General features: G+C 39.4%; 1 protein-coding gene across 2 annotated transcripts in view; it reads right to left on the reverse strand.

The window, feature by feature from the left end:
• Positions 1–883: 883 nt before the first annotated feature.
• SLC16A9 (solute carrier family 16 member 9) overlaps positions 884–27,467 on the reverse strand; it is a 68,323-nt gene continuing 41,739 nt past the window's right edge. Inside the window, exons 3-6 of one of the 2 annotated variants that reach the window (XM_004279996.3) lie at positions 23,454–23,597; positions 10,809–10,904; positions 4,376–5,293; positions 884–3,729 (exon numbers count right to left, since the gene is read on the reverse strand). In XM_004279996.3, coding sequence (XP_004280044.1) covers positions 3,542–3,729; positions 4,376–5,293; positions 10,809–10,904; positions 23,454–23,597 — 1,346 coding nt within the window. In that variant the 3' untranslated portion in view covers positions 884–3,541. The remainder of the gene's footprint in view (positions 3,730–4,375; positions 5,294–10,808; positions 10,905–23,453; positions 23,598–27,467) is intronic. The other variant, XM_033406016.2, reaches the window with a different exon arrangement.

Genomic DNA, 27,467 nt, shown 5'->3' on the forward strand with positions numbered 1-27,467 from the left:
CTGTTTCTCATGGGGACTTTAAAAGTTGGTGGCTGAACCTTCTCCCCTGAAGACACGGTCACCCTAGAGAAAATTAGATCACCAACCGGCTTCTAGGAGGCCCATCAGAGAGAGAGAGAGAGAGAGAAGGAGAGAGAGAAGGAGAGAGAGAAGGAGAGAAAGCAGAAAGCAGAAGTGAGATGTTAGAGTCAGTGAAGACTTTCTTATTTCATATATTTCCCCAAATCAGCCCCAGGCACTTGGAATGTCAAGAAATATCTTGAGTCACAAAAGAAAGATCGTATTCTAATCAATAAAATTTCATTATTAAATGGGTTTTTTAAATGCTTAGGAAATAGGCAAGTTAAGAATAATTATTTACATAAACATGAGTCTTCTATTCCCTAAAGGACTGGCTTTATAGCAACCCTCCCAGCTAGGCCCCATTTTCTAGCCACGTTAGAAATCAAAGGGTTTGCTAGAAACCTTTCTCATTTTGCTTTTGGAAATTACTTGTGTATGTTGTTTATGTCGTGGCAATTATGTTTCATACCATACAAAGAGGGTCATAAACCCCATCTCACAGGGCTATTATGAGGGATGAATAATATAATGTGATTGGAACAGACCAAGAATTCCATTAATGAGTAGCAAGATCAATACTAATAATTCCAAAGGGGCGTCTGTCTCCCTTTCCTCAAAAGGATTCTGTAGGACTGATATTTTAGCTTTTTGGAAGGCAATGGTCAAAATGGTTTAGCAAATTAACTTTTGAATATGCTAATATCTATATCACCAGATTCTGGATCTGAAGTGAAATCAGAGAATTCATATTCTTACATTCAAGTAAAGTATGACTGTAATTCGGGGGGCTAAGAAGAAAAAAGGCAACCACACTGAGGCAAAACAAACAAAAAGTATTTTATTCTAACTTAAAATTCATTCCCTAGACAATGGATAATGCACACACTGGAAGACATTAGTAGACATGGTAAAGACGCACTTGGACAAGTATCAACATTGATGAATGTGGGGATGGCATAAAAGTTAAGAAAAGCGCTTCCCTGGTGGCGCAGTGGTTGAGAGTCCGCCTGCTGATGCAGGGGACACGGGTTCGTGCCCCGGTCCGGGAAGATCCCACATGCCGCAGAGCGGCTGCGCCCGTGAGCCATGGCCGTTGAGCCTGCGCGTCCGGAGCCTGTGCTCCGCAACGGGAGAGGCCACAACAGGGAGAGGCCCGCGTACCGCAAAAAAAAAAAGTTAAGAAACGGTTATTGGATTTCCCGAACACGATATTGGCAAAAAGAAACTTTTATCACAAAAGCATTTCCTTTAATTTTTTTTGAATGCTATTTATTTTACTTACTAACCTTGACAGTGACTAAAGAGTGAGGCATAGAAAAGTTTCCAGAAGTCTGAATATGGAGCAGAAGTCCAAGTGCTTTGGGGCCCCATTATTGGGTTATTGAATAGGATTCACTCAGTTATGAAATTCCCCACACTCCAGGTTTACTGCCTGGAAAAACACTATTTACCGACCTCACTGAGGTGCTGTGGGGATTCATGCTTATAAAGTGCTTCACGTGCCTTTGAAGAAAGGCAACATAGAAGTATAAAATAACCTTACATATTTCAAAAGAAATGAAAAGACAATTTTGGCACAGTGGGAAGAGTGACTCCTATTTAAAGAACCAAACTTGTCCATTTATTAAAAACCCCTCGCCTCAATGGGTTTTTGGTTTGTTTCTTTATTTAAGAGAAAAAAAAATGTTTCTCTGCTGTCAATCTTAAAACAGTCATTCTCAACTCAGGTTGTGCTCTCAGAATCACTTAAAGAGTTCATTAAAAATACAGATGCTTAGCCCACAACCTAGAACTACATAATCAAAGTCTCTACTAGTGGTACTCAGGCAACTACATTTTAAAAAAGATCTAGAGAAGATTCTGATGCATAGCAAAGTTTTTAAAACATTTCCTTAGAAAAATGTCAACCTATTAAATGTTGATTTTCTTCCTAGAACATTTTGCTTAAGAGTGAATAAAGTTGGAGGAGGGTATCAATGTCTTATTGCCTTTTTCCCTTCCCACGTACTGAATAGCACACAGGCTCGGAGCACAACGTGTGCACATCCACACACACATCCAGACACACACAAATTTTTAGTTCTGCCCTTGAATTAAAATTGGCTAGTGATAAAATCTGATAGTAGCAAATAAATGCTTCACTGACAAGACATGCAAGGACTTGCAACTCATCCCCACCGTGCCCAAAGCAAATGGATGTTTCCCATTTGCCAGAACGGAATGGTTTAAATATGCATTTCCAATTTGGAAACAGGTAAAATCAGCACTTCTTGGGAAACATCAGCTGAGTGGATGCTGACAAACAAAAGTGAGCGAGGTTCCAGCGGCCAACCATGAAGAAAGGCTACAGTAACTCTACTCCTCTGTTTGGAGATTGCCTGCAACTCAGCAAACACCTTAGGAATTGAAAGGATGTATCCTCAGTGGGCACCAAACGTGGGTGGTTCATCAAGGTAAACAGAGTACAATAAGTCCCCTACACACAAATGAGTTCCATTCTGAGAGTGCATTCGCAGTCCAATTTGTTTGTAAGTTCAACAAAGTTAGCCTACATACCCAACTAACACAATCGGCTCTATAGTACTGTACTGTAATAGGCTTATAATACTTTTTCACACAAACAATACATAAAAAACAAACACAAAAAATAAAGAAAACACTTTTAATCTTACAGTACATTACCTTGAAAAGTACAGTAGTACCAGCTACATCATCACTGCTTTTACGCTTGCTTCTGGACATCCTGGGCTTGAAATAAAGATACTGTACCACTGTACTCTATACAGTACTGTACAGTCAAGTACACAAAAGCACAACCACTTGTAGAGGACGCACGCACATGACAATCTACGCCAGACACGTGAACTAACTTACGTGATTAGACATGCGAACGCACTTCCTATCTTTGAAAGTTCGCAACTTGAAGGTTCATAGGTAGGGGACTCACTGTAATGAAAACTGCTGACGGTAGTTTAAAATATCATTTTTAAAAAATGATCAATTTTGTGCCACCGCAGTGCTTAACGCTGTTTTAGGAACCCCTTTCATTTCCTGACTGGCTCGAAGTCTTCTATTTACTAGCGCGGCTAGCAGAGAGGAGAGAGTGATTTAGTCCCTGGCAGGCTACACACATATCTCGTCACGCTGCTTGCACCAGTTCTGAAATAGCTAGAGTCTCCTCTGGCTGCCTTGCCATGGAACTAATGGAGTCTGCAGAGAAATCATATTTCTTTACACAGAGAAAGCCTTCTGAGGCTGGCCAAAATGATCACAATGTCCAGAACTCATCAATAATAGTAAAACAGAATAGTCCCACTTCTTGGAAAAAGGAAAAAAGAGAGAAAAAAAAATACAGGAGACAGAGGCTACATACACAGTACATAGAGAATAGGATATGTAAAAAAAAAAAATTCATTCAGATCAGGCACGGTGCAATTTTGCTATGAGAAAACAGTCCTCAGTGCCTTCCAATATTCCTCTAAACATCAGAGGAATTAGAGGCAACTTTGTACAAAAAGGTTGTTGGAGCTGGCTTGGGGAGTTGCTTGTTACACGTATCCCAGGAAGGCAAGGCTGCCAGCAGCAGAATAAAACCTCCCAGCAGGACGCAGAAGCCACTAAAATAAAATGCAATGTCATAGGCGTGGGTCCAGTCATAAAACCAACCTGAAAAGGGAGGAAGAAAAAAGTGAGTTTGATAGACATAGTATGAATAGGAATACTCTAATTTCATCAATTTATATACAGTTCGTGGGATTGACATATACACACTACTATATATAGAATAGATAACTAATAAAGACCTACTGAATAGCACAGGGAACTCTACTCAGTGCTCTGTAATGATCTATATATGGGAATAGAATCTAAAAAAGAGTGGATATATGTGTATGTATAACTGACTCACTTTGCTGTACAGCAGAAACTAACACAACATTGTAAACCAACTATACTCCAATAAAAAAATTAATTTAAAAAATTTATATACAGTGCAGATTAGGATATATATTACCCAATCTACTCCCACAGTGGCCTAATGGGAGTTAGAGGAGGAGAATTTCTCAAATAGTTGGACAAGAATAAGCAGGCATTTGGGGTTTCTCCCAGATGAAGAATAAACACAGATTCCTGAACAAGTGTACTGGCTTTTCCAACTACATCAAAGTGATTTTGAATAAATCACGATCAGGAGACATTCCACGCAGATTTATGTTGTATAAATCTGTGCTATTCTTACACTATGAATTTCTGTATCCAGAGATGTTACAAAGAAGAACAGTACAGTGGATTGACTTCAAGATAAATATCTTACCAACAATTGGTGGTCCAAGGCTATTTCCAAGTCCAGCAAAGAACATTAATATCCCGTAGGCATGGGCTAATTTTTCAGTTCCCACAGTCTTCGTGGTCACATAAGGAAAGATGGACCAATTACCAGTAAGAAACCCCAGGATCCCAGAAAGTAGTGCCAACGTGACATAGCTTTTGGCAAATGGAATTGCACACAAGGCCAGGCTCATAATTATTAAGGTAGCTACGTAAAGATATAAGGTATTAATCCACTTGAAGTCAGCCAGTATCCCTAAAATGAGTTTACCAACTGCTGTCATAATGCCAATAATGGAAATAAGTGGCATAGGAAACTCTTCTTCTTTCACATTTGAACTTCTTGCTACATCTTCCATAAGTAATGAAGGTGGAAACCCTCCGATGTCAAAAAGAAAGATGGCAATGAAGAGCGCTGAAAACACTTTGTTTTTAAAAAGAGCCACAGTTTCTTCACAGTAGTTTTTATATAACTGCCATTTCCTCTTGGCAAGCTGTTTGCAAAAATATGTCCGTTCTGCAACTTTCTTTTTGTACGTTTCAGTCTCTTTTGTGTGTGCCATTGTTGTTGGGTTTTTATGAAGTAGACTCTCTGGTTTCCAGTCACCACTGGCTAAAGTGCTCTTACATGTTTCCTCACCACGGTAGGTCTTTTCAAGAATGTTTATGTTTTCTTCCAGGTTCTTTTCTTTTTCATTGTAAATCGAGTAACTACCTGGTACATTTTCCAGAGCTATTTTTTCAGGCAAAGTGCAATCAGAGGACTGAAGGGGTCTCATCAGACTGCCACAGGCTAATATATTTAAAGCTAAAGCACCTACAATCAGCAGGCATCCATCCAGTCCATAGAACTCAATCAGCAGTCTCTGCAGAGCAGCGTATATAAAAAGTCCAATGCTTGAACCTAAAAAGGAAATGGTAACTGTTTAATCTCTTATCATTTGGGCCTCTCAGGACAAGCATTATTAATATTACAATTTGATTTCTTTTTTTACACTGGCATTCATGTGTGTGCCTTCATATTAAAATCACAGCAAGAATGCTGAAGATAGTAACAACGATAGTGACAATTTATTTTAAGAATTCGCATTTGTATGTCAGACACTGCGTTAAACACATTACATCGCACCATCTTGTTTCATCCTTACAATAACCCTATTGGGTAGGTCCTATTATTATTCCCAGTCTACACTTGAAGTGACCTAGGGCTAGAAAGTTTGAGAAATTTGCCCCACATCAGAGAGCTGTAAATGCCTTAAGAAGGATTCACACCCAGTCTGACACCAGGAGCCCAACGTCCTTAACAAATACCTATGCAACTCCTTTTTGGGTACTTAAAAAAGTACCAAAAAAGTACTTTTCTGGCTCCATGTTATGTATGCATTCCTTTTGGAAGAGAAAAGTTCTCACGTTTTATTTTTTGAGATGAAGGATATATTTTAGTTTTAGGATATTTATAGTGGTTTGATAGCTCAAATCCATTGCTAATCACCAGAATGGATGCTTGATATTAATAAACTATGAGAAGAGTAAAGTGAACTCTGATAGGGTATTAAAATTACAAAATATGCCTGGTTTGCACATTTGGGCAACACTGTAAATACTGCATTTTTTAAGCATAGATCACACTAACCACACTGGAATGGAAAGTTACATTAGCCCAATTAATTTGCAGTGTTCTTATATGGCTCTGATTTCAAGTTTTTGATTGTTTTAACATTTAAATACCATTGAGAAATGTCACGTGGAAACACAGGAAAGAAATAAGTAGATCTGTAATAAAAAAAATAGTCTAAATAGGTTGATCATACTTTTTAAATGGTCTATACCAAATTATATCAAAACCCCAATAGGATGCCAAGCTTACAGTAAAAACCCATCAAAAATTCTTACAAATAACCAAATGGCTTTGTCTTAGAGTTATAAGAAAACTTTTTTTTTTTTGGTACCACAGTTGTCCCTTCCTAATATATTTAAAGTTAACTCCTTCATCCCCAAAGAAAAAAGACTTCGCTTGCAAACGTTAATTAATAGCTCACATTAATGTAATGACAGCTAAAATAGTATCTTTTTGTGGCTACCAAGAAAGTGTCTCTTTGCTGACTACTGAGAAGTTATAAAAGTAGATGAATTGAATTCTGCCTTATCTTTTTAAAAGTGGCACATACTTCAAAAGTTGAAAGCATTTCAGAAAACGAACAAAGAACTGAAAAGAGGACCTTTCATATAATTCCATACTGCATTAGCATCCATTCATTATTAATTCATATTTTTCTCCAACACCATTTCTTTGTAGAAGTTCTAACAAAGTGCCGTATAATTAGACACTTAAAAATATTCTTGGTATTTTGAAAGTTCTGTATTTTGACCTTGAGAAAATAGGTAATTCCCCTTTGCTCACCAACTAACTTTATCTGTCAACATCATGAAATATAAGGGAAACATATAAAATCAATTCAATAGGTTTTATCAAACACCTATGATATGCTAAGTGTACGACAGGGCAGCAAAATAAAATTCCACTTTGGACACTAGTTTCTTTAGCCCACAGCCCATGAGAATGTAGTTATGGCTTAGAACGATGCAGGAGGGAATTCCCTGGTGGGCCAGGGGTTAGGACTCCGCACTCTCACTGAAGAGGGCCCAGGTTCGATCCCTGGTGGGGGAACTAAGATCCCACAAGCCACGATGCTTGGCCAAAAAGAAGAGAAAAAAAAGAGATGCAGGATTCTTTCAGGGCACTGAAGAGTAATTAGAGCTCTCTTGTGGAACTGTGTAAACTGTAAAACCATAATTTTTAATCTTCAAAAATAAAATCCCAATTTAAAAATCAACACGATAAAGGAAAAAGTGAAATAAAACACTAATTATGCTTCCATGCATGCCTAAAGTATACATTATCACAAAGAGGGAGAATATGAATTGATGTTCAGGGAACCTGAAACAATGAGAGATACACTCATGCTTTGATTAAGACCAGGGGTCAACAGACTTTTTCTATAAAGGGCTAGAGAGTAAATAATTAAGGCATAGTGAGCCATACAACCTCTGTCACAAATGCTCAACTCAGCCCTTGAAGCGTGAAAGCAGCCAGAGAAGAATCATGAAGGAACGAATATGGTTGTGTTTCAAGAAAGCTTTATTTATGGACACTGAAACTTTAATTTTACCTAATTTCATGTGCCATGAAATATTCTTCTTTCGATTTTTTTTCAACGAAACAAAAATGTAAAAACCATTTTTAGCTCACGAGCTGTCCAAAAACAGGTCATAGACCAGTTTTGGTCCATGGGCATTAGTTTATCAATCCCTGTTCACCAGGGATTAAGATCGTTTCCCCAAAACCTCCATTTCATGCCCATGTTTCTTTCTTTCAACTGGATCACAATATTTCAACTAGGTCTCATTATTTCTTTTTTTTTTTTTTTAGATTTTTTTCTTGACATGGACCATTTTTAAAGTCTTTATTGAATTTGTTACAATACTGCTTCTGCTTTATGCTTTGTTTTTTTTGCCCCGAGGCCTGTGGGATCTTAGCTCCCCAACCAGGGATCGAACCCGCACCCCCTGCACTGGAAGGCGAAGTCTTAACCCCTGGACCGCCAGGGAAGTCCCAGGTCACATTATTTCAACTATATTTTGCTTTTGGGTTTTTTTTTCAATTAAAGAAAAACTCTACTGTGAGTTTTGTTTTTCTTGTCACCACTTTCACTGAAGGTGGATACTACAGTGTGAAGGTTTGTGTCTCTCCAAAATTTGTAAATTGAAATCTTAACCCCCAGTGTGATGGAATTAGGAGGTTTCTCCTTTGAGAGGTGATTAGGTCATAGGGTAGAACCCTCCTGAATGGGATTAGTGCCATTATAAAAGAGAACCTCAGAGAGCTTCCTCTTCCCTTCTGCCACATGAGGACAAAGGGAGAAGGTGGCAGTCTGTAACCCAGAAGAGGGCTCTCAGCAGAATCTAACCACGCTGACCTTGACACCCTGATCTCAGACTTCCAGCCTCCAGAACTGTGAGAAATAAATTTCTATTGTGTACAAGCCACTCAATCTATGCTACTTTACAGCAGTGTGAATAGACAAAGACAGTGGATTCATGCTGCTCCTTAACTTTGCCTCATCTAACTTCCTATGTGCTACAACTAAAAACTCCGATTCCGCCAAATCTAGATTGTCCACAGTCAATCCATTTTGGTTCAGTGTGCCACAGCCCAGTCTCTCATGCTCTCGTCTTTAGACTGAGTGAAAGCAAGAGCAGCTCTCTCAGCATACAATTTCCAACATCTTCATCACAAGTAAATTCGGACGTTAAAGGAAATCTAGGTCATAATTATAATGACTAACACTTTTAGAGCCCGTGCCATGTGCCTTACACATATGTTCCTTCAATATTCCCAATGACCCAATGTGATGGTGTATGGTCAGGCCACCCAAGATGGCTGTTCTCTTGCTCTCTGTACATCCTCTGCCTGACCAGTGCCTGCTTTACCTACACCTACTCGCATGACTGACCTTCCTATATACTGGCCCCAGGCCCCACCTAGTGATTGCTCTTATCCAAGGGGTGGGGAGGTGTGTGCCTCTCTGCTAGTTCCCTGGTAACCAATGAGCCAACCTGAAGTCAATTCCCCTATAACTGGCAATCTCCTCTCCCCACCCCGGGAGCGAAAACCCGCATCCATGTCTTGCCCACCCTCTACCACACACGGTGGGACATCACTCCAGGATCTTGCTTTGGATTTGTAAGCTCCCCGCTTCCATTAAACCACTGATGTCTCTGTCGCTGACTCCAGGCTCTTTCTTCTGTCTTGAAGCTGGGCAAGCACAGGCCTTACAGGGTGCAGTCCAACAGATGGGTGCTATTATTATCCCCATTTTACAGTTCAGAAAACTGAGGCTTAACAGTTAATTTCACAGAACAGGTAACTTGTCCATCACCAGACAGCTACTGAGTGACACAGAATTCAAAACCAAGCAGACTGGCTCCAGGGTCTGGGCTTGTCACTACGTTATAGTGCCTCTACAAAAAATACAGTATAGGTAAGACCTATTATCCGTTAAGCTGCCAGCCCTGCTCTCACACTCCCTCCCACACTTGTGGGAGATGCTGTTTTTTTTTTAATTATTATTTTTTTTACATCTTTATTGGAGTATAATTGCTTTACAATAGCGTGTTAGTTTCTGCTTTATAACAAAGTGAATGAGTTACACATATGCATATGTTCCCATATCTCTTCCTTCTTGCATCTCCACCCTCCCACCCTCCCTATCCCACCCCTCCAGGTGGTCACAAAGCACCGAGCTGATCTCCCTGTGCTATGCGGCTGTCAGGTTCTTTAAACTGCCTTCCAACTGCTCTGGCTTCTCCATCTTTTGTTTTTTCTCTTTCTTCTCCCAGTTCTGCCTTAGCGCCCTCAGACTCCGGTCCTGTTTCCTCCTAGGGCATGATTCACATTTCTTTCCTGGCAATACTTCCTTAAACCACCTTGGGGAAATATCCAGCTCGATTTAATTTGATGTGGAAGCACTCTGTTGCCACTGCACTGGCCTCAGGAACAAAACATTAGTTTGGATCCCACTGCCAGATACACTACTGAAGTACTTCAGCTTATCTGAACGTCTGACCTCCCAGGAATATCTACCCATGAACAAGTAGCAATGTAAACTTAAATACAAGTTTTAGTAAGCTTGGCAGCCTTATCTCCTAAGCAAACTCCTAAAGCATTGGCCACAGAAATTTGGATAAGTTCTCTAAATAGCTTAGAAAAAAATCCATCTGAAAAGTAAAACACCACTTTACAATATCAGAGCAAGTCCAGAAGGCTTTTACACTTACACACTTACACACACACACACACACAGCCGCTCCCCGCCCCACCCCGTCATTAAAAGAATAACCAGTGTAAACAGTCTGTTGTTTGGATATGCAAATAGAGCAACGAGATGTATTCACAAACCAGTACTTTGGAAAAACCCTAAGTTCCACAATAAATGGAGCTGGAGAGGTGTCACAGCATTGTTCTTCCTGACAATGGCCTGAAGGGGCCCATTTTCCTTCCATTTCTCCTCTCTTTCCCAGGGATCAGGTGCTTTACTTAAGTGCTCTCTGCTGCTTTTAGCAAGGCTCTCACCAGCATGTGACTCTCAATTTACTGGACCCGTAAGTTTTCTTTTCCTATATTACACTGGACATCTCATGCCCCAGCTTTTTCATACATGTATCTTTAGGGTTTTTTGAAAGCTACACCCATATTTACAGGGGAAAATAAAATTTCCTTCTAGGACTAGAGTAAAATAAATTGTGCTACGTGAATGGCAGCGGGGGCATGGTTGGTTAAACACATCTGTGCTTTGTAACTCCTAACTTTGATTAGAAGGCTGAAGAGTAGCAATGCTGTACTTATATTGAAAATGTACCTGTTGAAATCAGGCCAAGTGCAAGGCCTCGGCGGCTGTCGAAATACTGGCATGTAATGGTCACTGTTGCAGTGTATAGTAAACCACATCCGAGACCTAAACACAAGAAGACATCGCACAAATTAAGCCAGACGGTATTACTTCAATGCAAGAAAAAAAAGAGGTGTAATTAAATAACTCTAATAGGACATTCTGTTACTAACTGGCTAAAACTCTTCAAAGTATGGGTTCCTAGATCCCTCTGATGTTAGTTGTGCAGTTCCAGTGAACACATTGGGCAGCCTTGGTTTTCACTCCACACCCACCCTAAGGTCAGGGTCAAGTCAAAAAAATAATCCAATTTATAAAGCATGAATGAATAATGTAAATTTAAATTAAGACATTATGGAGAGAGAGAGAAAATGGTTAAATCACACACCAAATAGCAAAATTTAATCAAACTTGCCCATTAAAATATCTCTGTCTCTCTTCCACACCTTTACCCTTGGTTCAGTGTTCTTCCTCCTCTAGGTCCTCTAAACAATTTTATAAAATCCCCTTCACATGCCAAGGTATTTTGCTGGACTTCATAGCCTGGTACACCCCAGTCTGCAAAACAAAGGCCCTCTGGCGCTCTCAGATCATCCCATCATCGCAAAATGTATATTTGTAAGTTTTTATCTTTTAGAGATGCAAACTACCTCATTTAGGAGTAAAACATCATGTCTTTAGTTTACAATATCTTTGCAAAAAAAAAAAAGAGGAAGAAAATGCAATAAAATATTAGCAACGGTTACATTTAAGTGGTGACCATATGGTTGCTTGCTATACTAGTCTCCACGTTTCTGTAAATTTGAAATTCTTTTACAGTTAGAAAGAAAAACGCTTACTACTCACTCTCCCTTTCTTGAGACCACAGGGCAATATTTAAGGCTGTTTGTTGGCTTAATCTTTTTCTCCCTATTAAGTATCTAATAACCCCAGTTTTGTTTTTCATAAAAATTTCCTCTGGCTTCTAACTCATAACATTTGCCTTTCTTCTGCATCATCGTCTGTTCTTGGGGAATCACCCTATAAACAACACAAAAGCCGTAGTCTAAAAACTAATTTTAACTATGACTCATTAGGTGAGTTATTAAGGTCATTGTCATTACTTTCAAATTGCGACCTGGACTATGATTAGAAAGAATGCATGGGTTTAACAAATACAACGCATAAACATTTTAGGAAATTAGCATTTAACTCAGGACCCAGATGATCATCTGTGATTGCATTAAAAAGTATTCTTGGTCCCAAAAAAAACCAGTATTCTTGGCTTCCCTGGTGGCGCAGTGGTTGAGAGTCCGCCTGCCGATGCAGGGGACGCGGGTTCGTGCCCCGGTCCGGGAGGATCCCACATGCCGCGGAGCGGCTGGGACCGTGAGCCATGGCCGCTGAGCCTGCGCATCCGGAGCCTGTGCTCCGCAACAGGGGAGGCCCGCGTACCGCCAAAAAAAAAAAAAAAAAAAGTATTCTTAAAGAAATGAGATAGATGAAAATAATTATACTTTAAATAAACCTTTTAAAATATAGCACATTTTTGTATGATTTAAGGGAAGAGATACTATCTCATTAAAACATGAGTTGGATTGATTTATACATTTATCATTATTACATATAATATACTTCGATGAAATAAGAACTGTTCCTGAACAATCAATTTTGTGAAGCCAAAAAATGTCACCCTTAACTAAAACTATATTTCGGAAAGCCTTTGGAGAGGGAATGAATTTACTTTTGTGTGATTTGGTTGTCAGGGCTCTGTCAAATGGTAGGCATTAGGGACAAGAAAAAAAAAAAGGCATTTCTGATTAATAAATGCCAATGCTAGAAAAGTTAAAACAGTAACTTTAAACATTTTACCTTAGACTAAAAAGAAAGAAATTTTAAAAAACTATTTCAAGGCCATGGGTTTCAGATAAGGTCATCCCATTTTTTTTTAAGTAGCAGAAATTTGAAATGCTTTTTCTCTAAACTTTTCAAAAAGCAGAAGGTGACATGATGCTTTCCCACATCTGTATTAGGATGACCTTAAACCACCAGTTATTAAAAAGATGGTCCTCAAGGTCTTTCAATGGAGTCCATGAAGTCAAAACTATTTTCACGATACTGACATGCTTCCTGCTTTTTTCACTGTGTTCCCATTTATGCTATTGGTGCAAAAGACACGGTGAGAAAAACTTCAAGAGCCTTAGTACAAATCAAGATATTGGTATCCAACTTCATACCTTATATGTTTCATCACCACTCACTCACTCACAGTAAAAGCAAACAAATTTTTTAAAAATGCTTCATCTGAATTACAATTGTTGCCGAGAAAAAGCACGTATGCAATTGTTTTAGTAGCCAGCTAAAGTAGCCACTTTTCCCATGTAACCCTGTATGTATTTGAAAGAATGTCTGACAGACACAAACTATGGTTACTCAGACTTGAGTATTTGGCAGACATTTTCTTGAAAACAAACAAGGAAAATAACTGACAATAACTGTTACCAATGATAAAATTTGAGCTTTCCAGCAAAAATTAGAATTTTTGGAAACTTTTATCCAACACCATGATTTGACAGATTCCCAACACATAAAGATTTTCTGATAAGCCTATTGGTGATACTAACAAAAGTGATTTTTTAGCTATTGTTTAATAAAATGTGTCAACATTTTTAAGTTCTTGCATAACTCAGAGAACCAATATTTTTCACATAACCAACTCATGATGTTACAAAATCAGACTTGAATGCTGACCTATTCAAAGTACAGAATAAACAAATTGATTTAATATTACAGAGCACGGAAAGTATATTCATGTGGTTTCAGGTTCCATATTGCAATTAACCCTTGGAAAATTATCATACATCAAGTTTTGGGATAGTATCAAAGAAGAGTTTCTACAGTTACCTGAAAAGACTATTGAAAACCCCTCCCTTTTCCTTTGTGTGAGACCAGATTTCCTTCATAAACTTCAACCAAAAAAGCACATTGCAATAAACTGAGTACGGAGAAGACATGAGAATCCAGATGTCTTCCATGAAGCCAGGCATTAAGGAGATTTGCCAAAATGTAAAACAAGGCCATCCTTCTCACTAAACTTTTTCTTTTGGAAAATAGAATTGTTTTTCATAATAAGTATGTTGTTTATGCTAACATGTACTGAGTTTGTTATTATTATCTTTAAATGAATTACTAAACAAATATTTTTAAATTTCTCACCTTTTAATACAGTAAATTTTAACAGAATAAATATAAGTAAGTAATTCCACATAATTAAAAGGTCCTTGGGGTCCTAAATAAAAAGAGTGTAAAGGGTTCCAGGAATATAAAGTTTGGAAACCATGGCCTTAAAGCCTTCTTTGGTCTCCAATCATTTTAAATAATTAATTAATTAATTTGGCCGCACCACGCGGCTTGTGGGATCTTAGTGCCCTGACCAGGGATTGAACCTGGGCCATGGCCATGAAAGCACTGAGTCCTAACCCCTGGACCGCCAGGGACTTCCCTGGTCTCCAATCTTTTTTTTTTTTTTTAATTTATTTTATTTATTTATTTTTGGCTGTGTTGGGTCTTTGTTGCTGCGCGCAAGCTTTTCTCTAGCTGCGGCGAGCGGGGGCTACTCTTCGTTGCGGTGCACAGGCTTCTCATTGCGGTGGCTTCTCTTGTTGCGGAGCACAGGCTCTAGGCGCGCAGTCTTCAGTAGTTGTGGCTCGCGGGCTCAGGAGCTGTGGTGCAGGGGCTTAGTTGCTCCATGGCATGTGGGATCTTCCTGACCAGGGCTCGAACCTGTGTCCCCTGCATAGGCAGGCGGATTCTTAACCACTGCGCCACCAGGGAAGCCCCTCCAATCATTTTTGATCAGACTCCTATCAGTGAAAAAATTTTGAGAATCGATCTCCAGTATAAGCATAATCATTTTTAAAATGAAATACCTAAACTAACGATTCAAAGCATAATCATTAGCAAAATATAATTGTTTTCCTTTACTTACATAGGTGAAACTAAACATATTTACCTGTTCTAGCATTTCCTTTCCATACCTTATGTTTCATTCCACATACTCTGGGTGAGACCACAACCTCAGAGGCCTCTTTTCCCTGATCTCCTCCCATCAAACCATACATCACGCTCTTTATCACTCCCACTGCCTCAATCATCAACCTCCCACCGTGTGAACTACCACTGCCTCAGTTTACCTCCTCCAGATCTTTTCTGTTCTGAACAACGGCCTCCTAATCGCCATCTCAGCCTCCAGTACTTTTCCCACCAATCTACTGTCTAACCCACTGTTATACAGTTCTCATCACATTACTCTCCTGCAATAACGTCCAAATAAACCCTCCATCATCAGGTCTCTGTTGCAAACCAAGCTTTGACATATTTGCAAGTCCCCTCGTGACGTGTGCATTCCTTAAACAAATATCTCTGAAAAGACCCCTATTATCCACTCAAATGCCTCTGAGCATTTGAGCTCCTGGAATGTCCTTCTCCTACCACCCTCACTCCTTTTCCAACCCATGCCCACCTGATCACATCCCACCGGCCCTTCAGGACTCAGCTCAAGCACCAATTCCTGCATGAAGTCTTCTTCTGCAGCCCCTCTCCCGCAGATACATACTATACCCACACTGAATGCTGCTTTCATTTTATAATTGCACTTATTTTACTGTGTTACAAGTTACATATGTACAAGTCTCCTCCCCCAACTAGACAATGAGCTACCTGAGGGCAGGCTGTGTCTTACTCATCTGAGTATCCTGGTTCCAGGTCTGAGCTTGGCACAGAGTGTTAAAGTTATTCTACTACTTTTTCCCATAAACCTCATTTGAATTCCCCAATGTTAAGTCACATTGGCTAATTTCAACCATTTCTATCTATTCTTACTCTGGCTGTCACTCTCTCTTGCATTTCTCTCTTCCTCTCTGTGTTTCATTTCCTCTATTCATATAACAAACACACACACACGGTATGTATGTATGTATGCTTGTGAATATATATTTTAAAAAATATATCTTTACATCTGCTTTACAATTAAATGATGCTGATTTTTTTCACTTAGGCCAGAAAATAAATCTTAGCTGTAAAAATATTTAAGATTTTTTTACTTTCACAATAATTCATGTAACAGGATGGCATCATTAGAATACAGAATTAGAATTATATGGTTTGAAAAAAAAAGATACAACTAATTTACAACTTGTATGTATTACAGGATGATGGTTTGGGCAAATCACACTTAACAGCCTCATTTCCTCATTTTTCTTAATCTCTATCTGTAACTAAAGAACACCCAGATCAATTAAACTGATAAGAGAGATATAAGAAGAAAATATAACTGAAGTAAAACACTCTAATATGATAAATGCATGTAATTCAGAAATATAAAGCAAGCGTCTCTAAGGAAACAGCATATGAATAAAATCACACAAAACGGACAAGCAGTAAACATTGGAAATTGTGTACATATTTTGAAAATTGTCTATGAATTGTTTTTAAATATTCTTTCATTATATACATATTTTTGTGTATCTAACTAAACAGACATCTATCAAGCCCCTACTTTTATATATGAACATTTCCCCCTGCAGTATTATCTCTATGAAAAGGGAATATTTTACTAATAGTGCATTCTAATATGGCAATCTTAAAAAGTGATGAGGGTAAACTTACAGAATCCAGACTCTATGTGTAAAATAGGGGTTAGGTGTAGCACCTAGGACTTTCGTGCTTTGGCCACTGGAAGGCTCATATCCTGGAAAACCCCTTCGTCCTGGGCAAACCAGAACAGCTGGTCACTGGGTGTGCCTCTTGGGCCTGCCTCTTGGTCATCTGGGAGAATTTCCCTTTTCTATGGTCTGAAACAAGTATTTGATCACCTCTTAGAATAGCTGAGCCAGTAGGATTTATCATCTTGACCAAAGGTTAAGGTAGGCAATAGCCTATAATATTCCAGAAGTATCTACTTCTAGAAATAAAATTGTGAGAATGGAAATTTGGATGCTGAAAAAGATAAGTTTAGAGCATCCAAATGCAATTACTGTTTATGTTTCTAGCCTAAAAAAAAGTTTAGGAAAAAGTTTAAAAGTTTAAGCAGGGACTTCGCTGGTGGCGCAGTGATTAAGAATCCGCCTGCCAGTGCAGGGGACACGGGTTCAATCCCTGGTCCGGGAAGATCCCACATGCCGTGGAGCAACTAAGCCCATGCTCCGCAGCAAGAGAAGCCACCACAATGAGAAGCCCGCGCACTACAACGAAGAGTAGCCCGCACACCGCAATGAAAAGTAGCCCCAGCTCGCCACAACTAGAGAAAGCCCATGTGCAGCAACGAAGACCCAACGCAGCCAAAAATAAATAAAATTAATTAAAAAAGAAAAAGTTTAAGCAACTGGCTAGCTTTTTGATTGACATGGCTTTACAAAAGCATATAGCTTTGACACTGGCTTGATTAAAGCACAAACTTTATATGCTCAGCGTGAGTACCTTGAACCTGACACTGGATGGTCAAGAGCACAGGCTTGGGATCAGGCAGCCGTGGATTCAAGTCCCAACTCTATCACTTATTGGCTGTGTGACTTTCAGTTTCCTTATCTTTAAAACAATCTCATAAGATAGTTGTAAAGATTAAGAGACAGAAAAAATGTAAAAGATTTCAGTATCTGTGCTTGGAATATAACGAAGTACCAAAAATAGTCCTTATGCTGAAATATTTTTTCACTTTTCCACCTGAGTATTATGGTATTATATAGCTCTAGCCTCAGACTAATTAGAAAATCATAGTTCCTTTTTATAACTGAACACCCATGAGAGACAAAAGGCGATCTTTAATGGCACAACAAAAAACAAGGGCTTATAAAACTAACTGCTAAAGCGAATATCAGAAAACAACCTTTATCTAATTTGCCATCACTAGAGAAGGAGAATCAGATTGTCTATGAAAGTGGGTTATGCCCTCCTCAAGCTCAATGGATATGCAGATACTAACAAGAAAATGAAGGAAGAGAAAATTGAATTTTTCCAAAATCAAGAAGAGATTATTAAGAAAACAGTAATCAGGTAGCTAAGGAACAATATAATCTGAAGAAAAGAGAAAGCAAGAAATTGATTTTGAGTTGTGCTTTTCAGAAAAGCAATGGGAAATGATTGGGAAGAAGCTTGAGCAAATCATTAAGGGCATGTTTCCTGCGGCCCCTCTTCCCATTCCTCCCAGTCTCCCACCACATTTTCTTTTTCCCGATTTTACTAAAGTTACTGAGAACACAGGAGCCTGAATTACCAGGTTTGGCAGTAGGACATACAGTCACTTGAAAACCAGCAAGCTGCCATTTTATTCTAGCTACAAAACCCAAACAAGATAACATCATATTTTCAAGACAATATTTTTTAAAAAATGGTAAAACAGAATTATGCCAACTAATACACTTCACTATTCTTTTTGATGTTTTCTATTATAAACATACCATATAACTTTAATTTTCTTTCTCTATATTATTTAATCTGTTATACAAATAGTTCTGATTCAATAGTGCTTCTTCAGTTACAAAAAGCTGCTGCTGTGCTCTTGAACTAAGAGATCAGAAAGGAACTTAAGGGGAAGGGAACAAACATTCATTAAACACCCGTGTGCCTCTCTACATACATCATCTCATGAATAGTCACAATATCTCTGTGAAGTCGCGTTAGTCTCATTTCACAAGAAATACAAACGGAAGCTCAGAGAGGCTGGATAATTTCCCAAGGTCACAAAACTGATAATGATGGTGATGCTGGTGAATATTTATGGCTTTAACTCATCCATCCACAAAACCCTAGAAGGTAGTTACTATTATTATGTTCACTTTAAAAAATGAGAAAACAGTATGCAAGTAACATGTCTACAGTCCACAGCTGGCAAGTGAGTAAGATAAGATTAACCCACACGGCCCAACCCCAGAGCTGGACTGTCAGTGCTTGCTCCTGCCTGTGCCAGATTATCTTAAGAGACCAGCTAGTTCATTCCAGACAGAGGAGAATGCTTAGAATACTGCACAGAATGCATGCTCAATATATGTTATCATTAGACTGAATCTTTCTTGTTTTTTCTAAGGAATTCATAATACAGAAGGGAGGAGTTTAGACGGTGTAATAATTTCCTGTCACTTCCTTTTCAACTGGATACTCTACTTCCAATGGCGACAGAATGGAAGTGTCATTGTTCATTAAATTCCCATTTATTTACCCTACAAATATTCCACGAGCCCTATATGCTGAGCCTACTGACAAAATAAAACCACAAAGAAGTCAACCATGATAATAAGTGTTAATAATCTCCTAGAAAGAAGTAGCTCACAGGGGCCCAATAATTACTACAGTGTGTGACTTTTTAAGTATTGAAATTAAAACTTTAAACTTTTAAAAAATTCTTGAAAATTACTGGAACCTGTAAAATTATTATTGAAATTAAAATTAAATTGATCTTTTACTATGGAAATCCAACTCAACTCTTTCATTTACCTTATTTTTATTTTGCTCGACTTCACTTAGTCCTTACAAGAGCTATGTGAGGTAGGTTTCTGAGTCCGCCTTCACAGAAGAGGCGACAGTCATTCTTGGAGACCGAGGCGTTTGCTCAAGCTCACAGGACCTATGTCTCCTGACCCGAAGCCCAGGGCTCTCTCCATGAGCTGACAGCCTCCTCCTAGCCACAGGGATTCAGAACCTGTTGCCAAATCAGAGTCATATACAATCTTCAGACGTGAGCCTGTTTTCTGACCCAGATTCCATTAAGTGAAGGAAAGGCCAGGATTCCAGAAGGAAGGACGTTGCAAAAACCACTATGACAAATATATAGACAATAATATCCTGAATCTTGCCCCAAAGAGAACTACGGTCACTTATTTAGGTATCATACGCAAGGGAGAGTGGGATGCCTTTTGAGCACTGTAGGACACAGGAAATGAACTGGCACTGTTAACTAGGGGCCTGAGGCACTTACATGGCCTACCCTTAGAGGGGGGTCACAGGAGGGCCAGGTAATATACGGGATCATGGCCCAGGTCTGGCTCACAGTGGGTCCACTGAGTCCATGGGCCCATCCTAGTCATTTCCCCAGTTCCTGATAATTAATTGGAGCACATGTACATAGTAGTTGGTATAACCTTCTATCTACATTGTTTCTGGCCAGTGAAGTAAAAGTTACCATAGTGGGGAAAGCCAAGTGGAAGTCCTGTATGCCCCCCACCGCCAGCAGCAGCTAGTAAAGTAAGTCAAGACCAATATCAAATCCTATCTCATTAACAGAAGATCATGGGTTCATGGGGAGAAGGGACAGGGTTAGCTATTGAAAGGTTCCAACACCATAAGCCAAATCAAAATCAGTTTCACAAGCTGGTAAAGCTCTCTCCATTGCTATAGAAATTTTGAAATTTAGTTATGGGAGTTACCTAATTTTGTCTTTTTCTTTCTATATACCCTTAGATATGCTTCCAACACAATCAAATGTACATAAAATCTTAAACAATGTACATTAATTTTTTTTCTTTTTAAAAATTCATTTTTGGGCTTCCCTGGTGGCGCAGTGGTTGAGAGTCCGCCTGCCGATGCAGAGGACACGGGTTCGTGCCCCGGTCTGGGAAGATCCCACATGTCGCGGAACGGCTGGGCCCGTCAGCCATGGCCGCTGGGCCTGCATGTCCGGAGCCTGTGCTCCGCAACGGGAGAGGCCACAACAGTGAGAGGCCCATGTACCGCAAAAAAAAAAAAAAAAAAAATTCATTTTTATCTATGGGGAATACAAATACTATGGTATCACTCACTTTGGGTCAATTTTTAAGTCAGTGACAACTCTGGATATGTACTCACAAAGGCTATACCTTAACCTTGAAACCATGTGAGGGAGTAAAACCCCATGAAATTTCAAATGCTTAGTCCAAATTTTGGGGGAAATGCCCAAATCATGTCAAGGGCATAATGATTCAACTTTCAATGTAAAAAGGGGTTTGACCTAAAAGGAATAATCCAATGCTCATACACAAGCACAGATATCTACATTTTTATTTTCATGATTTTAGACAAGAATGCAAGATGACTATTCAATGAATACCTTCCAATTCTACACCAGAGATTAACATATTTGCATGTATAGGTTTAAACTGTATTAAGCACTACAGGGAATAAGTAAGATAAAATACCAAACATATAACCTGTTCTCAAAGAACTAACAAGTGACCTGCTTATTTAGATTATGATCTGAGTAGAATTTGGGTATGTAGTTAAATCTAAAATAAACTTCAACAGTTCTAAAAGCACTACAAAGAATTACAAATATGTAAAAGAGGTCAGGATCTGGTGTCAGACTGAATGGATTCAACCCCAAATCTCCTACCTATGTGGCTTTAGTTAGTAATTTCACTTTGCTTGAGCTTCACTTTCCCTCTCTGTAAAATGGGCTCACATGAAGACTGGATGAGATCCTATAAAGCAGAGCCTAGCACACACTACCTACTGGAATATTAGCGGCTATAATTTCTATTATTTATTATTGGGGAAATATCCCCATGTGAAAAAAACGAATATTAGTAGTCAAAAAAATTAAATTCTTTCAGGCTTGACTCAAACCAACCATCTTGCTGGAATGTGTCTCTGAAGTTTTTAAACACCAAAATCCTGAGCCGCAGCGTCTGTTTCCCTGCCTGGGTTGTGTCCGGCTCAGCTGTGCTTTTTTCCCTTCGCTGCCACATGTAGCAATGAGATCTGCTCTGTTCCAGTCGTTTCCTTTGCAGCTTCTCCTCCTGTTAATTAGCTGTGTCAGCGCTGGCAGGCAGCTCTTCCTCCACCCTAATATGCTGTGTTCTAAGAATTTTGCCATCAATTCTGAACAAATATCATATAGATGGTACTACGGAGCTCACGTCTAGAAAACTGGCTCTTAACATACGTTTATCAAATGTGTTGTGACTTTTCTGACACTAAAGCAAAAAAAACATGTTGATCAGGAATAATTCATTCTTTTATTTATTTATTTATTTTTGCGGTACGCGGGCCTCTCACCGCTGTGCCCTCTCCCATTGCGGAGCACAGGCTCTGGATGCGCAGGCTCAGCGGCCATGGCTCACGGGCCCAGCCGCTCCGCAGCACGTGGGATCTTCCCGGACCGGGGCACGAACCCGTGTCCCCTGCATCGGCAGGCAGACTCTCAACCTCTGCACCACCAGGGAAGCCCTAATTCATTCTTTATATAAAATGTTTGAAACTGTTTCGTCTTTTATCGGAATTTCATTTGGAAAATAGCAATCCTTCTACAGATTTATAACTTATGTTCCTCTGATTATAACCCAAATCATTTCTTCACCCTTTCATTACTTAAGCAAATATTCAATTACATTTTACTGTATAATAGAGTGGGCATAATATTTTTATGATCTAAAATAAAATATTTCATTCTCTCTATGTGACTAATATACTTTTCTATTTGTTAAATTGAATATGAAAAACTAGAACAACTTCTGCCTACACTGTATTTCAACTGTTATTCCCTCCAATTGTATATAACATTGGTGTATTATTAAAAAATTCTAATTCCTAAACATTTGGACTTACATAGAGGATACATCTGAAAGTGATTATTTGATTTACAAAATAAATTTTTATTATTTAAAAGAAAAAAGAATTCAGTTCTTTCAGACATTAAGAAGAAACTTTGAAAGGCGGAGTCTTTTAAAAATTCCCCACCAACAGCTCCTAGGGATCCTGAGTCTGGTGATGTTTGACATTGAATACAATGAGTGCAATACATCACAGAAGCATTCCCCCCAAAATTGCCAGTGCTCTCAGGCCCTGAGCCCTGGACCCTTTCCTCTTCTGTAACCAAGATCATCATTAATCATCCCCACCGCTCAGTTTTCTTCTCTCATGCCTTACCTCTAACAAAAATAATCATTATTATTACGTGCTTTAAACTCTGCTTTTTACTTCTGTTATCACCTTGTGGTTGGGGCCCTGGTGACAGGTGCTGTGGAACAGCAAGGATGTTTAGAACACCAACAGTTCAACAGAGCCCTTCTTAACCGTCCAATAGGAAAGGGACCATGTCCTACATCAGTGAGAAGTGGCAGGTGTCAGTGACATCTAAGTTGCATGCTTCTCTCCCTCTTCTCCTTTTTTGTGCTAGAGAGACAAGTGCTGAAATAAAAAAAACCTCCCCATGCCTTGCAAGAAAACAAAATGGGCATTGTTAAAACACATTTATCGGGCTTCCCTGGTGGCGCAGTGGTTGAGAGTCCGCCTGCCGATGCAGGGGACGCGGGTTCGTGCCCCAGTCCGGGAGGATCCCACGTGCCGCGGAGCGGCTGAGCCCGTGAGCCATGGCTGCTGGGCCTGCGCGTCTGGAGCCTGTGCTCCGCAACGGGAGAGGCCACAGCAGTGAGAGGCCCGCGTACTGCAAACAAACAAACAAACAAACAAAAAACACATTTATCCTTTGAAGTATTTTGATTCACTGGGTGGACGTTTTACTAAAGCAACAATTTTTGGTAAAGTGGTTGCTGAAAGTGAATCATTCCTGAGCATTTTCACTCCTTACATTAACTGAATAAGAAACGTCACACGGGTAAAACATTTAACTCTCAAAGCTCAGAAAAGCGTCACGGGGACCAAGTTTCTTACCTACAACAATGCCATAGGAAAAAAACAGAAAGTAGATATTGGGGGCAAAACTGCTCAACATGAGGCCTCCTGCCACCATGAAGCCACTGAAGATTGTCACGGCTCTTGCTCCAAAAGATGAGACACACAGGCTGCACACGGGACCTAAAATCATAAACGAAACCTTCACTTATTTAACAGTAACCTCCTCTCCACATCCTATCATCCATCCGAAATTTAAAATGATTCCTTCCATCGTAAAACCACAACAGCAATAATAAGCTACTGTGTGTTCACTACGGGTTGGACACCCTGCTACTTCACATAAACAATGTCCCTTCATTATAATCTCACTGCTTTCCTGGGAGGTAGGTGCTTTCGTTATCCTCGCTTTTCTGATAAGGAAATTAAAGTGTCAGAAGACGAAGGTCACATAGCTAAGAAATCGGGGTTCTGGAGTCAGACTTTATTAAATTTTCAATGAGAGTAACAGCGGCAGCCACCCTCAGAGTAACAATTAAGAAGTAAACACCCAGGCCATCTGGCTGTTGAGTCCATCAGCTTAACCGCCACACTCTTCTGAGGATTTTGGTCTCCTGTACTTGCCATGCATCTTTTCTACCCAGAGCTCCTATCCAGCACAAGGCCTGTCATATAATTGATGGTAAAAATAAACTTAATGATTGACTCAATGCTATCCATAGCGTCCTTATAAAGGGATAAAGTGAGGGTAGTTACACCCTTCCTAGAGAAGATTTTGGCAGGTGGGGCAAATGCCTCTATCCTACCCACCCGGGCATGACTTTGTCAGTATCCCTGTCCTACATACTACATGTAACCTGGAATTTGGGGGAGGAAGTGCACTGTTGACTGACAGGTGAAAGGGACCATTACCTGGACCAGTTCTATGCGGAAGTGGGCAATTGCTCATGTACTGGGATTTAAGTGATAGTGAAATTCTCTCTCACTAGCACTGTACCTTGACGGTGTCTACAACTACGGAGCTTACCATATTAGAAATAAAAGGACATGAAGGGTTACTCAGCCCAGTAGTCTTATTTACATGGAAGGAAACCAAAGCTCAGAAGGGTTGTCCATGCCATGGTTAGAAGAAAGAGCCCAACATTTAAAAGCAAAGAGAAACATCTTCATTGAGTTCACAACAACCTTTCAAGGTACAAATCATTATTCCCAACTTTTAAAAAGCATGCTCACCAGAATGGCAAAAGGCAGAAAACAATAAGTGTGAGCAAGGATGTGCAGCAATCACAACTCCCATAAACTGCTAGCGTGATCTCCCAAAGCGGAACACAGCGCTGTGTAACTCCGAAGTTCTACTTCTATGTACACCTACACCCAAAGTCATGGACATAAATGGTCATAGCAGAACCAGTCATAGTAGCCAGCACCCACAGATCCAGATGTTCCTCAGTAGTGGAAGGTATAAGTAGATTCTGATGTATTCATACAATGGACTACCATATGGCCCTGAGAATGAATGACCTACAGCTACGCACAGTAATGCAGATGTATCTCACAAATGTATGTGGAGTGAAAGCTACAACAAGAAAAAGTACACATCGTGTAATACCAATCATAAGAAGTAAAAAACAGGCAAAATTAATCTACAGTCAGAAGTCAGGATAGTGGGTCTTTGGTAGGGGGTAGGAAGCTATAACCAGAAGGAAACACAGCCCAACTTCTAGGTACTGCTAACGTCCTGTTTCTGGATGTGAATGTGCTCATTACATGGGTGTGTCTGGTTTGTAAAAACAATTCACTGAGCTATACTCTCATGATATGCACATTTTTCTGTACATATCTTAAAACATTTTAGAAAACCTCAAATGGAGAGATAGTGTCATCCATCCACAGTCTCACTGTTAGCAAGTGGTGGAGCCAGGATCTGATGATCCCAAGCCCGTTCTTACCAATAACAGAGAGTCTCTTAAGCACGTATTTAAGACCAGGTTATGACCACTGAGATACCACCAGCTTTCAATGCCTAGAGCCATCCCACATGCCTCCCTGGTCATGAACTGGCCCCTGTCATTTCAAGCCCTCTTGTATGAGCCAGTATGGAAGAGCAGACTGATATATTTACAAGACAGAGGGGAATATTCTACTCCAGTGTTTTAGGAGGAAAATCCATTTGAAAGACCAAACTTATCTGACAGTTGAGCTATGTGTATACCCAACGAGAAACACTTAGATACTTCAAAAATAGAAATGATTTTAAGAGTCAAATTTCACAAATGGATGTTGACATCATAAAGTCATGACCCTTCTATGTTGTTTACCAAATTGTATTGACATTGACAGTCAGTGTTTACAAATTTAACAGGCACATGGAATTGAAATAGAGATTGTTACTGGCATACTTGAAAAGTTTCAAGTTTCATCCTCAAAGCAGGACTTTAAATTTATGTTCCTTAAGGCATGTTAACTCTACGAGGAAACTCAAAGTTTGGGAAGATGGGGGTGGGGTGAAGGGTAATAATTTTCACAGCATGTACAACCAAAACCACTATTTTATAACATGTATAATATTATCATCAATTTTGTGATAAATTCTTAAATCATGTTTGCCTAATACATGATTCTTTGAATAAAATTAAGCCTAAGGAAGAAATGAGCAGAAATTCTTTGACAGATGAAAACAGCAAATTGAAAACTGGTTTTAAAAAACTTCTCACCTAACCCCTGTCTGGCCTTTATCAAAAAGATAACAAATAACAAGTGTTGATAAGGATGTGGATAAAAGGGAACCCTCATGCACTGTTGGTGGGAAGGTAAACTGGTACAGTCACAATGGAAAACAATATGGAGATTCCTCAAAAACTTAAAAATAGAACTACCATACGATCCAGCAATTCCACTCCTGGGTATTTATCCAAAGAAAACAAAAACACTAATTTGAAAAGATATATGCATCCCTATGTTCAATGCAGCATTATATACAATAGCCAGGATATGAAACCAACTTAAGTGCCCATCAATAGATGAATGGATGTGGTATATATATATACAAGGGAATATTACTCAGCTATAAAAAAAGAATGAAATCTTGTCATTTGTGACAGCATGGATGGACCTAGAGAATATTATACTAAGTGAAATAAGTCAGACAGAGAAAGACAAACACTGTATGATCTCACTCATATGTGGAATCTAAAAAGCAAAACAAATGAAAAAACATATTTACACAGAAACAGAGTCATAGATACACAGAGTCAGAGAACAAACAGGTGGTTGCCAGAGGGGAGGGGCGTAGGGGGAGAGAGAAATAGATGAGGGAAATTAAGAGGTTAGAACTTCCAGTTACAAAATAAATGAGTCACAGGTATGAAATGTACTGTGTGGGGAATATAGTCAAGAATTATGTAATATGTTAGTATGGTAACATACTGTAATTACACTCATTGTGGTGATCATTTTAAGATGTGTAGAAATATCAAATCACTATGTTGTGTACTGGAACTAATATAGTGTTGTAAGTCAGTTATACTTCAAAAACAAACAAGCCAACAAAAAGGCTCATAGAAAAAGAGATCAAATTTGTGGTTACCAGAGGTAGGGGATGGGGGAGGGGGACTTGGATGATAGTGGTCAAAAGGTATAAATTTCCAGTTATAAGATAAATAAGTATGGGCTTCCCTGGTGGCCCAGTGGTTGAGAGTCCGCCTGCCGACACGGGTTCGTGCCCCGGTCCGGGAAGATCCCACATGCCGCGGAGCGGCTGGGCCCGTGAGCCATGGCCGCTGAGCCTGCGCGTCCGGAGCCTGTGCTCCGCAACGGGAGGGGCCACAACAGTGAGAGGCCCGCGTACCGCAAAAAAAAAAAAAAAGATAAGTAAGTACTAGTGATGAAATGGACAACATGATAAATATAATTAACACTGTTGTGTGTTATATATGAAAGTTGTTAAGAGGGTAAATCCTGAGAGCTCTCATCACAAGGGAAAAAATATTTTTTTCTATCGCTTTAATCTTGTACCTATATGAAATGATGGAGGTTCACTAAACTTATTGTGGT

Source organism: Orcinus orca, chromosome 14, assembly GCF_937001465.1.
Source record: "Orcinus orca chromosome 14, mOrcOrc1.1, whole genome shotgun sequence".
NCBI lineage: Eukaryota > Metazoa > Chordata > Mammalia > Artiodactyla > Delphinidae > Orcinus > Orcinus orca.